The sequence below is a fragment of the Alexandromys fortis genome, unplaced genomic scaffold, assembly GCF_014885135.2.
Source record: "Alexandromys fortis isolate MF-2015 unplaced genomic scaffold, M_Fortis_MF-2015_v1.1 scaffold_187, whole genome shotgun sequence".
NCBI classification, from domain to species: Eukaryota; Metazoa; Chordata; class Mammalia; order Rodentia; family Cricetidae; genus Alexandromys; species Alexandromys fortis.
Window position 1 is genome coordinate 2,938,324 of NW_026068088.1, and position 13,528 is coordinate 2,951,851.

General features: G+C 43.1%; 1 protein-coding gene across 1 annotated transcript in view; it reads left to right on the forward strand.

Moving 5' to 3' along the window:
• LOC126488731 (protein mono-ADP-ribosyltransferase PARP14-like) overlaps positions 1 to 8,107 on the forward strand; it is a 29,197-nt gene extending 21,090 nt beyond the window's left edge. Inside the window, exons 6-13 of the mRNA XM_050122392.1 lie at positions 2,058 to 2,121; positions 3,061 to 3,210; positions 3,470 to 3,532; positions 3,847 to 4,011; positions 5,570 to 5,776; positions 5,863 to 6,462; positions 7,733 to 7,854; positions 7,985 to 8,107. Coding sequence (XP_049978349.1) covers positions 2,058 to 2,121; positions 3,061 to 3,210; positions 3,470 to 3,532; positions 3,847 to 4,011; positions 5,570 to 5,776; positions 5,863 to 6,462; positions 7,733 to 7,854; positions 7,985 to 8,107 — 1,494 coding nt within the window. The remainder of the gene's footprint in view (positions 1 to 2,057; positions 2,122 to 3,060; positions 3,211 to 3,469; positions 3,533 to 3,846; positions 4,012 to 5,569; positions 5,777 to 5,862; positions 6,463 to 7,732; positions 7,855 to 7,984) is intronic.
• The last annotated feature ends 5,421 nt before the right edge of the window (positions 8,108 to 13,528 follow it).

Sequence of the window (13,528 nt, forward strand, 5' to 3'; positions counted from 1 at the left end):
AAATAAATAAATAAATTAAAAAAAAGAAAAAAAGAGAAGAAAGCTATTACAACAACACAAAGAAAACAAACATCATAATATAGAGTAAATTTGTTAAAAATTTATTTCTGTTATTTTTTAAATTTATGTGTATGTGTTTGTGACCTAGTGAGTGGATGTCACATATGTGCAGTTGCCCAGAAACCAGAAGGCAATGTCACATCCTTTGGAGGTGAACTCCAGGTGATTGTGAGCCACATGAGTGGATGGTGGGAACTGAACCTGGGTCCTCTGGAAGAAGAGCAAATGCTGTTAACTGCTGAGTCAGCTTTCCAGACTCTAAAGTAAAATTTTAACCAATCCTTGAAAGCTTTATTTAAAGACCAAGATCAATGTCCTAAATTATCACCATTGGGTGTCACTTGTCCCTATAACCTTTGAATGGCAAGCAGGTGGATGGATGTGCTGGCTATGATAATCGATGACATGAACTAGATGCTGTAACCCTGTCTTGTTTTGAATTGTTTTCAAGAGAAAGTGTCCTTAAACATCCACCAACAACAGTTCTTGGTGTCTTGTGACCAGCAGTGATACAACTGAAGCTTAAAAAAAAGTATTTATATTTATTCTCCTTCCAAACATGATAAACTCTCAAGATTTAATGACATCTAAACTTGCATGACATTTACAAAAGGAGCTGCTTGTGAGCACAGACCAGGACAGAGACTGAAGAGCAGGAGCTGAAGGTCTGAACACGGCTTCTAGGTGCAGCTTCTCTGGGCTGTTTGGTTAAGAAGGGAATGCGTTTCCATGCAGACACACTGAGTAGCACAAAATGCAGGAATTGTTTAGTCTGCCTTGTCCAAGTCTCCTCTGCTGTATGATTCTAGATGAGATCATGTAAATGTGCAATTTAATATCCTTTCCACTTGAAAGGATAAAATAAGCATCTCTACATCCCTATTAAATATTCTTTGAAAATTTATTTTTAATGGCTACTGTTTTAACACATGGGCATGTGAAAGTGTAGAATTATCCCTCCATTGGATTTTAACTGTCTGGTTTTTGTTGTAAACAGAGCTTTAGTTAATAGGATTTACAACATTGTTCACGTCTCTATTTTACAGGACACATTTGTAGAAAGTGTATGTATATTTTGTCTTTCTTTTTTCTGATGTTTTATTTTTTGAAACAGAGTTTCTCTGTATAACTATGGGTGTCCTGGAACACACTCTGTAGACTAGGATGGCTTTAAATTTGAGATCCACCTGCCTCTGTTATATATTGTTTTTTTTTTAAGACACATTTTCTGTTTCATTGATGCATGTCTTGGAACTAGCTCTTGTAGACCAGGCTGGCCTCAGATTTATAGAGATCCACCTGCCTCTGCCTCCCAAGTGCTAGGATTAAAGGCATGAACCACCACTGCCCAGCCATATGTATATTTTTTATGACTTTAAAATAATAAACTACTGTTTGAGGGCTACTATTTTCCAATCATGTGTATGTATATTATGTGAATCCTGATGTGAATGCCACAATAGAGAGAGAAGCTCACCAAGATGCCAAGTCTTCATTTTCTGAAGGAGCAGAGGGGTTCATCCTTATGGAAGAGACTGACACCTAGCTCACACTAGTTCACTCTAGTTACTTCATTCAACCATATACAAGGTTAACAGAGTCTGGGAAAAGTTCCAGATCCTGTAGTCATCTTGTTTTTCCTGCCTGTGAAAGCAGACAGCCCACATATTATGGAATGCTGTAATCTAAAGTAAGAACTCCAGGATTCCAGGAGTATCTTCAGATCAAGGTAATTACAGCTATAAGCTCTCATAGAGCTCCAAGTGCAGAGTCTTTAGAGAGTCAACATTTCTTCTAGGTTTAAACAATCTCAAAACAATTCTTAGCCTCCACCAATCAACCCAAACATAGCAAAGGCTTTGCTGAAACATGTCACTCAAAGCCAGGCACAACGTCTTTACTATACACATCACTACACGTGTGCATACAGAATCAGAAGCTCCCAGGACACAAACTCACTGATCGCATAGGGAGTATAATGGTTAAAACTGTGTTTGTGTTTCCAGGCATTTTCAGATGAATTTGACAAAAGGAGTCATGGAAATCCAAGTGACACCCAAGGTACAGTAAAGTGTTTAAGTTGACCAGTGATTTCTTGTTACCAAGTAACTGTTCAATGATAGGGAAAGGATGACGGTGGCCATTTCTCTGATAAGTCAAATTGTGGATCATATTAGGTGAAAATTAAAGGATATTCCATGCATTTGAGTATAAAAGAAACTGGCCTGACTTGGGCAAAAGGGAAAGGTGGGCCAGGTCATATAAGCTGTAGAGTGGGATTTTTAAATTACTGATGAGACTACTAACTCCAATGAATCATGTGACTTGGCATTTCCAAGAGACACCTTAAAAGACAATACAAGCCAACACTTCGCTGTCACATGTGGTTTGCTCTTTTTGAGTTCATCTTGTTTGGGGTTCACTGGAGCTTTGTTTTGAAGCAGAGTTTTGTCATATTGCCCAGGATGGCCCCAAAACTTCTAAACTCAAATCATCCTCCTGTCCTAGCCCAGAGCCAGGGCTGCAGTAAAAGGCAGCCAATACAGTGATAGAGAAACCTGCGACCTCAGCTATTCTTGCTTCTGATGACTTGGTGTGTTGTAAAAGGAGCGATGGGGTCGGCTCCCGGCTAGCTTTACCGGAAATAATTACACGGAAACTGTATTCATTTAAACACTGCCTGGCCCATTATATCTAGCCTCTTCTTAGCTAACTCTCACATCTTAATTAACCCATTTCTAATAATCTGCATATCACCACATCACTGTAGCTTACTGGGATGAGTCTAACCCACATCCATCTCGGAGAGGAGAGCCATAGCATCTGCCTGACTCTGCTTCTTTCTCCCAGCATTCTGTTCTGTATACTCCACCCACCTAAGGGCTGGCCTATTAAAAAGGCCAAGGCAGCTTCTTTATTTAGCCAATGAAAGTAACACATAGACAGAAGAACCTCCTACATCATTGGTGCCTAATTCTGTCTTTTCTTTCCTCTGGACAGGTTTCTATGGGAGTCTCTCCAGCCCTATGTTAGGAGTGTATGAAATGAATATTGGCCCGATCCTCTTCCAAGTGGCCACGGGGGACATCACCAAAGAAGTGGCAGATGTGATTGTCAATTCAACATCAAAGACGTTTAATCTCAAATCAGGTACTTAGTGAGATGGATTCTGTCTCATGCAAGAATCAATGTGGTAGATCCTATGAAGAAGTGTTTCTATAGACAAAACAGTTTGTTGACTTTGGCTTGTTCCTGTTAACTAATATCTATAAACCTAATTCAATGGGCTTTCTTACAACTGGCAACAATTTTGAAAATGTCTCCTCTGTCATTACTGCTCTATGATGGGGTATGTTGAGACACAAAGGTGTCATTCTGATCAGATCACCATCTTGATTTTCTCGTGCAGGCGTCTCCAAAGCAATTTTGGAAGGTGCAGGACCAAGTGTGGAGAATGAATTTTCTGTCTTGGGTAAGGAATGATGCTGCTTCTTGGAGCTGGATTGGAAGGGGAAGATTGACTGTGGGAGGCTGTGAGGAAACTGAGGAAGGGCCTTGGGCTGAGAAGACAATGTATTAATCATTTTTGGTTTTGTTTTGTTTTGAGACTCATGTATTCATCTTAATATAATATATTTTATGAAAAAATTCCATACGAAAGAAAGTTAAAAGTGTGTAGTATTTTGTGAACTTTTAATTCATAAAATGTTTCCTCATCAAATCAGACATCTTGCCTTCTCCAAGTGCAGATCAGCGTCTGACTCTGAATCTGCTCCTGTTTCACAGCTCAGCAGAACAGTGAGTACATAGTTACTCAAGGTGGATCACTGAGATGCAAGAGTATTATTCACGTTGTTGGTGGGAACGACGTGAAGAGATCAGTGTCCTGTGTTTTGGAAGAATGTGAACAACGGAACTACTCATCCATTTGCCTACCACCCATTGGCACAGGTCTGTAGCTGCAGGCTATCAAAGCTCCATCCCAAAGTGTCCACTTCCCCATGGATTTGGTCTTCACTGGGTCTGGTTGATGACAACGACACCTTCCCTAGGAGTAGATAGTTTCCTCACTCCAAGGCACCCTGTCCACTAGGGAATGAATAAAGCCCGTGGGTTCTTTGAGTAGAAGGAGGAAAATGAGCAGGGTGAATTTATGTGCACCTTTGTGTAGTGATGAGGCGAGCAGGCTTGCTTTTCATCCCACCCGGCTCCTGCATGGCTAGTTTTACACCCAAAATAACCACACACAAATTGTATTCTTTTAAACACTGCTTGGCCCATTAGCTCTAGCCTCTTCTTGGCTAACTCTCACATCTTGCTTAACCCATTTCTAATAATTTGTGTAGCACCACAAAGTGGTGGCTTACCGGGAAAGATTCAGCATGTCTGACCTAGTGTCTGGCTCCATGGCATCTGACCAGGGGAGGAGAGGCATGGTGATTGCCTCACTTCCCTCTTCCTCCCAGCATTCTGTTCTGTCTACTCCACCCACCTAAGGGCTGGCCTATCTAATGGCCAAGGCAGTTTCTTTATTAACCAATGAAATCAACACAAAACAGAAGACCCTCCCACATCACCTGTGGTCCCAATGACTGGAAGGACAGAGGCAGGAGGAGTGACCTGTGTTCTCACAATTGTCTACAAGGTTAGTCAAAGGCATCTGCTGTAATTTCCTGCACCACTGGTGGGCACCATTAACAGGGATAATCCAGATAGTCTCTCAGTTGATCAAACCAGCTTGCCCAGGAGACTTTTACACTGCCTGTCATGTGACTTTGGCAGCTGCTATTCACTTTGGGCTATTCCCCAGTCTTACCTTTCAGTGGGTTTGAGGGCTTGAGAAACAAGATCTGAACATAGTGAAGACAGGAGTGGACCTACTCAGTGGCTGATTTGAATTCTGCTGGGCAGCAAAAATGGTGCAGAGTATGGGGAAGAAAGACGTCGTGGAGGCTCAGGGTAACTAATAGGCTAGAATTACAGATTATAACAAGTATCTTACAGCCTTATATTACCTTAGTTTAAATCAGGTTCCCAGAGGTATCTGGCAGAATCCATACATCCATAAGATCTATCAGAGGCTAAGATTGTTCTGTAAGGACCATGTTGTTTCAAGATGTATTATTATTTTTCTTCTTTTTTGCCTTTTATGATCTTTTGAAGACTCTAGTAAATCAAGGAGGAAGTCACCTGGACTCTAATTGGAGGGGAGTGACCTTGGGAGCCAGGATCAGCTGAAAAGGACAGATGTGACTGTCAGAAATTAGAACGGGTTTCAGGGTCTTGTCCTGGAGCATTGACCTGTGGAAAGCATGGAATAGAAACACCTCCCCACTGTCTCTAGGATGTCAAAACTATTTGATGATGTTATGTTTGAAACTATGCAGCAATTAGGGTGGGGCCGGGCATTTTTCTTTCCTGTGACATCTGGAATTCCTTGTTTATGTCATAGATTTTTGCAGATGGATCTTAACCTTGTCTTTTGTGTGTGTGTGTTTTTTTTTTAAAGGAAGTGCTCAACAGGACCCAGATGCAGTTGCTAAAGCCATAATGGATGCCATTGAAGAATTTATCTGGAAAAGGTCAGCGCCGGCTGTGAAGAAAGTCAAAGTTGTTATCTTCCAGCCTCATATCCTGGATATATTTTATGACAACATGAAAGACAGAGAAGGCTCCCCAGCTCCTCCCCAGCTGTCTCTACTGTCTAAGACCACCTGTGAGTTGTTCGCTTTTATCAAATACATATTCCTCACCTTGATGCTGAGGGGAGTAAAAGAAAATTAATTTTCATTTTCTCTTTAGCCTTTTTAGGCTTTCCAAAGCACACTCCACATGAACAGAAGACCCTGTTTTTGGAGAAGAAAATAGAGCAGACCGTTTTCCAGGTATGTGGCATAGACGAAGACAGTGTGGAAAACACGATCTCCTGGATACAGAATCTGATCAACAAAGAGCAGCTACCCTATAGCAGTGATGATGAGTGTGTCAGAGACTTTGGTGAGAAGGAGTACAAGAAGCTGAATGAGCTGCAGGAGAGGCTGAATATCGTCATTGAGCTGGACCAGAAGGCACCTTTGATTGAAGTTTCAGGAATTAGCAGAGATGTGATAGAAGCCAGAGATGAGATTGTAAACCTGATCAAGAGCATCCAATTGGCTAAAGAGAAGGAAAGCCAGGCAGACCATATCCTCACATTCGTGGAATGGCGATATATTGTCAACAACATCACACACTGTTTCGACAAAACAGCTACCATGCAGTTGGAGAACGCACGGCAGGCAAAGCACAAGAGCACTGTTGTCAAAATTAATAATCAGGACTTCACAGTGAACTTGAGGACGAATATGGCCACAGGCCCTCAAGGACAGAGTGTTACAGTTCAGCGCATCTTGAAAGATGAAGGTATGTTACATGCTCGTGGGTGTCAGCCATTGCCCCATCTCTGAGTTTAACATTATTTTAGAAATTGAGCAGGTTTTTTTTTTTTTTCTAAATAAGAGTTTCTTTGAGGAACTAGTTCTTGTTAACCTGGCTGGGCTCAAACTCAGAAATCCTACTTTGCTCTCCCAAGTGGGGTTAAGGGTGTGTGCCACCACCACCCAGTTTGCTTTGTTTTTGACAGTATTTTATCATGTAGCCATGCTGGCCTGAAACTTTTGTTTTCCTTTTGAGACAGTGTTTCACTATGTAGCCATGGTTGACTTAGAAGGTGGACCAGGCTGGGCTCAAATTCAGAGAATTGTCTGCTTCTGCCCAATTCTATGCCTATCTTTTCTTTCATGAGCCAAATGTTACTGGGTACCAGGTCAGAAAGTAGCCTCCAGAGTCCCTGTGGATCTATCCCCAGAAAGAGAGTGACTCACTCGCTATTTACTCTTTACTTGCCTTGAACTCATGATTCCCTTATCATTACCTCTACCATTAAAGTGCTAGGATTCTAAGTGTATACCACCATTCCCAGACTAGAATCATGGCTTCTAATAACAAATGATGTTCTATAGTAAAAGTTATGCTGCCTACTTTTGAGGTCTGAATAACTTTTACCCATCAACAACCAGCTATTCCAGATGTCAGACATAACTGCTCAGATCTTCTATTCTTATTGGAATAATAAAAAAAACATTTTCTGGAAAACACAACACACATGTCCATTCACCTCAGAGAGCCTACAAGAGAACAAAGCCCAACATCATGAACCAATGACTGTTATTAAGGGTCTTACAGGAGTATGGGTGAGGGGTTACTTAGAGGAACAGAAATGACTCAAAGGCAGCCGCATCAGCAGAGCACAGCCCAGCTCACAAAGCCATGACTCTGGAGCACACAGCAAAGGCTGCAGGCAGCTCAGCGGGTTGGAGAGCATTCTTTCCACATAACACTGGTCTAAACCTCTTCCATGCAACTTGGTTGGTTTCTAATTCTTTCAGGTACAGGTCTGGTGTCATCATTACTGCTTGTCTTCTCTTAGAGTCAGAGCTGCATTTCTGAGTCTTCCTTGCAGCTCTGTCCTGCCAGTCTCAGAGCAACTCTCAGGAGTCTTAATGGATTACTCTAAAAAGGGGAACCTAGTGAATTTAATCAGGTTCTGTGATTGCCCAGAGAGGACACTGGGGGTCGTCTATGAGTTCTCTCTCATTTCTGTTGGAATGTGTGTTTCATGTCTCCCCTGAAGCTAAGGAGAGAGTACTGAAAAAGAGAGACCATGACATGGTGATTGATGGCAAACCTGTGACCATTTTCCTAGAAACCACGAAAAGGCCAGAAGAGGATCTGAGATCCAGTCCTTCATTTTTGGCAAAGCAAGCTGAGGATCCAAGCTCCAGACCTCCATCTTTGGCACAACATGCTGAGGCTCCAAGCTTGAGATCTCCATCTGTGATTCAACCAACTAAGGTTCTAAGCTCCAGACCTGCATTTTTGGCAGACGCAGCTGAGGTTCCAAGCCCCAGACCTACATCTTCGACACAGCCAGCTGAGGTTACAAGCTCCAGACCTCCAACTTTGGCAGAGCCAGCTGAGGCTGCAAGCTCCAGACCTCCATCTGTGACACAACCTGCTGAGGTTCCAAGCTACAGACCTCTATCTTTGGCAGAGCCAGCTGAGGCTGCAAGCTCCAGACCTCCACCTTTGGAAGAGCCAACTGAGGATGCAAGCTCCAGACCTCCATCTTTGGAAGAGCCAGCCGAGGCTGCAAGCTCCAGAACTTCATCTTTGGCAGAGGCAGCTGAGGCTGCAAGCTCCAGACCTCCATCTTTGGCAGAGCCAGCTGAGGCTACAAGCTCGAGACCTCCATCTTTGGTAGAGCCAGATGAAGCTGCAAGCTCCAGACCTCCATCTTTGGCAGAGCCAGCTGAGGCTGCAAGCTCCAGACCTCCATCTTTGGCAGAGCCAGCTGAGGCTGCAAGCTCCAGACCTCCATCTTTGGCAGAGCCAGCTGAGGCTGCAAGCTCCAGACCTCCATCTTTGGCAGAGCCAGCTGAGGCTGCAAGCTCCAGACCTCCATCTTTGGCAGAGCCAGCTGAGGCTGCAAGCTCCAGACCTCCATCTTTGGCAGAGCCAGCTGAGGCTGCAAGCTCCAGACCTCCATCTTTGGCAGAGCCAGCTGAGGCTGCAAGCTCCAGACCTCCATCTTTGGCAGAGCCAGCTGAGGCTGCAAGCTCCAGACCTCCATCTTTGGCAGAGCCAGCTGAGGCTGCAAGCTCCAGACCTCCATCTTTGGCAGAGCCAGCTGAGGCTGCAAGCTCCAGACCTCCATCTTTGGCAGAGCCAGCTGAGGCTGCAAGCTCCAGACCTCCATCTTTGGCAGAGCCAGCTGAGGCTGCAAGCTCCAGACCTCCATCTTTGGCAGAGCCAGCTGAGGCTGCAAGCTCCAGACCTCCATCTTTGGCAGAGCCAGCTGAGGCTGCAAGCTCCAGACCTCCATCTTTGGAAGAGCCAGCTGAGGCTGCAAGCTCCAGATCTCCATCTTTGGCAGAGCCAGCTGAGGCTGCAAGCTCCAGATCTCCATCTTTGGCAGAGCCAGCTGAGGCTGCAAGCTCCAGACCTCCATCTTTGGCAGAGCCAGTTGAGGTTCCAAGCTCCAGACCTCCATATTTGACACAACCAGATGAGGCTCCAGGCTCCAGTCCTCCATCTTTGAAAAAGACAGCTGAGACTACAAGCTCCAGACCTCCGACTGTAACACAGACAGCTGACGCTTCAAGCTCTAGACATACATCTTTGACAAAGCCAGCTGAGCTCCACACAAGCAAGATGCCCACAGCATTACCTTCTAGTTCCTGCCCACCGTCTCCACTACTAGTGAGGCCCCAGAAGTCCATTCCTGGGATCCAGTGGGAAATAAAGAAGTACTTTGAGAGCCAGGATTCAGGCGGCGGGGAGTGCAGTGTCCAGCCCGTGGGTCCCAGTGCTCCTGACACCTTCGAGGTGAACTTCTTAGAAAGGGCAGGTGAGTTGGGACAGCAGAACAGGGCCAGGGTTGGGTGAAAAGGCAGCCATGCAGGTGTCCAAACAGACCCACTCATGCTTCCAAGGAGAGTCCACGGGAGTGTGGCACTGCCTGTTTGAGCCACTGCCACTCACAGACATCCTCCAACCCACAGTGGAAAACAGAGCCTTAGATGTGCCCAGCCCTTGACCTGGTTTGGCTGCTTCCTAGGAAGAGCTTCCATTTGCTATCTGAGTTGCCCAGTTATCCAGCAGACAGTCTTGAGGGGAGAAAGGGAAGTTGGGATGAGGATTGGAACAGAAACCAAGGGTCTTGTGCTAGCTAGGCAAGTGCTCCACCAACTGAATGACATCCAAAGCACCTTTCTGTTGTAAATAATGCTTCCATTGACTTGTTTCTAAGGAATACAAAAGTAATATATGATCACTTTTTGAAAAAAGCCAAAAAAATTGCCCTGTGGTGTTGAAATAGGAAGCGGCGGGGCTACGTCCCCAACACCCCGGCCGCTTGGCTAGGTTATGCCCGAAATAACAACACACAAACTGTATTCATTTAAGAACTGCTTGGCCCATGAACTCTAGCTCCTTATTGGCTAGCTCTTACATATTGTTCTAACCCATTTCTAATAATGTGTGTAAGCACCCCAAGGTGCGCTTACCAGGAAGATTCTAACCTATGTCCATGTTGGGTCGGAGCTTCATCGTGTGTGCCTCAGAGAGCAGAGCTATCAGGAGAGCAGAGCATGGCGTCTCTGCTCTAGAGAGCAGAGCTGTCAGGCCTCTCCGGGAGCAGAGCAGAGTCTGACCTCACTTCCTCTTCCGCCCAGAATTCTATTCTGTTTACTCCTCCCATCTATGTTCTAAGCTATGAGGCCAAGCAGTTGGTTTATTATAATTAACCAATGACCTTCCTCCATCATTGTGGTGCACTGTGGGAACATTCTCATGTATTCTTTTTTGTGAATCAGCTAATGTTTGTACATTTAAATCATTCTAAGCTTTGGGGTTATTAGTTTGCAGGGGTTTCCCAACTTAACTATACAGGAAATATTATTTCATGTCATAGAAATGAGAATTCGAGTCCATTACAGAAGCATAGGTTTGGCGTCACCCCTTTTGAGACAGTCTCACTATGCATTCTTGGCTGGACTTGAACTCATGATCCCCTTACCCTTACCTCTACAGTTAAATTGCTAGGATTCCAGGTGTATAGCACTGTGCTCAGAGGAGAAACATGGCTTCTAATAACCAAATGATATTCTACAGTAAAACTCATGCTGCCTTCTTTTGAGTTCAGAATAACTTTCTTTCATAACAACCTGCTATTCCAGAATGCCAGACACAACTGCTCAGGGCCTCTGTTCTTATTGGGACACAAAACTCTTCCTGGGGAGACACAACACACAAATCCACTCCCCTCAGATTGGGAGCCCACAAAAGACCAAAGCTCAACTTGGTCAACCAATGACTTTTATTGGGATTTCTTACAGGAGTATGGGTAAGGGGGTTTCTTTTTTATTGATTTTATTGAGCTGCCCATTTTTCTTTGCTCCCCTTCCTTCCTTCCTTCCTCTCTCTTCCCCTCAACCCTTTCCTGTGGTCCCCATCTCCCAATTTACTCAGGAGATTTTGTCTTTTTCTACTTCCCATGTAGATTAGGTCCATGTATGTCTCTCTTAGGATCCTCATTGTTGTCTAGGTTTTCTGGGATTATGAATTGTAGGCTGGTTTTCTTTGATTTATGTCTAAACATTACTTATGAATGAGTACATATGATATTTTACTCCCTGGGTCTGGGTTACCTCACTCAATATGATGTCTTCTAGATGCATCCATATGCCTGCAAATTTCAAGATGTCATTAGTTTTTTTTCTGCTGTGTAGTACTCCATTCTGTAAATGTAGCACATTATCCTTGTTCTTTCTTTGGTCAAGAAGCATTTAGGTTGTTTCCAGGTTCTTGTTATGAAAAACAATTGCTGCTATGAACATGGTTGAGCACATGTCCTTGTGGTATGATTGAGCATCCTTTGGCTATAAACCCAAAAGTGGTATTGCTGGGTTTTGAGGAAGGTGGTTTCCTAATTTTTCGAGAAATGGCGATACTGATATATCAAGGGGCTATACCAGCTCTCAATCCCACCAGCAGTGCGGGAGTGTTTTCTTTACTCCACAACCTCTCCTGAATAAGCAGTCATCAGTGCTTTTGATCTTGGCCATTCTTAGAGGTGTAAGATGGAATCTCAGAGTTTTTTTGATTTGCATTTCTGTGATTGCTAAAGATGTGAGCAATTCCTGTCTTACAGTTATTTTAGATTCCTCTATTGAGAGTTTCTATGTAGGTCTGTACTACATTTTTTTCATTGAATTGTATGTGTGTGTGTGTGTGTGTGTGTGTGTGTGTGTGTGTGTGTGTTTGAGACAGGGTTTCTCTGTAGCTTTTGGAGCCTGTCCTGGAACTAGCTCTTGTAGAGCAGGCTGGCCTCGAACTCACAGATATATTAGCCTGCATCTGCCTCCCAGGTGCTGGGATTAAAGGCGTGTGCCACCATTGCCAGATTATGTGTTCTTTCGATGACCAATTTCTTGAGTTCTTTGTATATTTTGGGGATCAATCCTGTGTCTGATGTGGGGTTAGTGAAAATCTTCTCCCATTCTGTAGGCTTTCATTTCTGATTTTGATAATTGGGATATTTTTTCTCTGCCTTTTGATTAGTTTGAATAATGGTTTGTCTATTTTGTTGATTTTCTTGAAGAACCGTTTCTTTGTTTCATTGAGTCTTTGTATTTTTTTTTGTTTTTATTTTGTTGATTTCAGCTCTCAATTTGATTATTTTCTGCCATCTAGTTCTCCTGGGTGAGTTTTCTTCTTTCTGTTCTAGAGTTTTCAGGTGTTCTATTAACTCACTAGTGTGGGATTTTCCCAGCTTTTTTATGTAGGCATTCAATGTTATGAACTTTCCTCTCAACAGGGCTTTCATTGTGTCCCATAAATTTGAATATGTTTTGTGGTCCTTTTCATTAAATTATAGGAAGTCTTTAATTTCTTCCTTGACCCATTGATGCTTCAGTTGAGCATTGTTTAATTTCCATGTGTTTATGGGCTTTCTGGAATTAGTTGATTTCTGTTGAATTCTAATTTTAAGCCATGGTGATCCAATAAGATACGGGGAATATTCCAAGTTTTTTGTATCTGCTGAGTTTTTTTTTTGTTGTTGTTGTTTTTGTTTTACCTAGTATTGGTCAGTTTCTTAAATGGTTCGATCAGGTGCTGACAAGAAGCTATAGTCTTTTATGTTTGGATGGAATGTTCTATAGATGTTTGTTAAGTCCATTTGAGTCATAACATCTGTTAGTCCCCTATTTCTCTGTTAATTTTTTGTCTGACAGACCTGGCCAGTGGTGAGAGTGGAATGTTGAAGCCTTCCACTATTAGTGTGTGGGGTTTAATGTGTGATTTAAGCTTTAGAAGTGTTTCTTTTACAGATGAAGGGGCCCTTGTATTTGGGGCATAGATGTTCAGTATTGAGATTTCCTCTTGATGGATTTTTCTTGTGACTAATATGAAATATCCTTCTTTGTCTCTTTTGATTGATTTTAGTTTGAAGTCTGTTCTGTTAGATATTACGATAGCTACACCAGCTTGTTTCTTAGGTCCACTTGATTGGAAAATTTTTTTCCAACCCTCTACTCTGAGGCGACGTCTGTCTTTGAGGTTGAGGTGTATTTCTTGTATGCAGCAGAAGGATGGATTCTGTTTTGTATCCAATCTGTTAGCCTGTGTCTTTTTATAGGTAAGTTGAGTCCATTTATATTAAGGGATATTAATGAATAGTAATTGCCATCTCCTGTTAATTTAGTTTTCATTGTTGATGATGTTAATTTGTATGTTTTCCCCTTCTTTGGGATTTTTTGCTGTAAGATAATCAATTTTCTGTGTTTTTGTTGATGTAGTCAACTTCCTTGGGTTGGAGTTTTCCTTCTAGTACTTTGTGTAGGGCTGGGTTTGTGGATAGTATTGG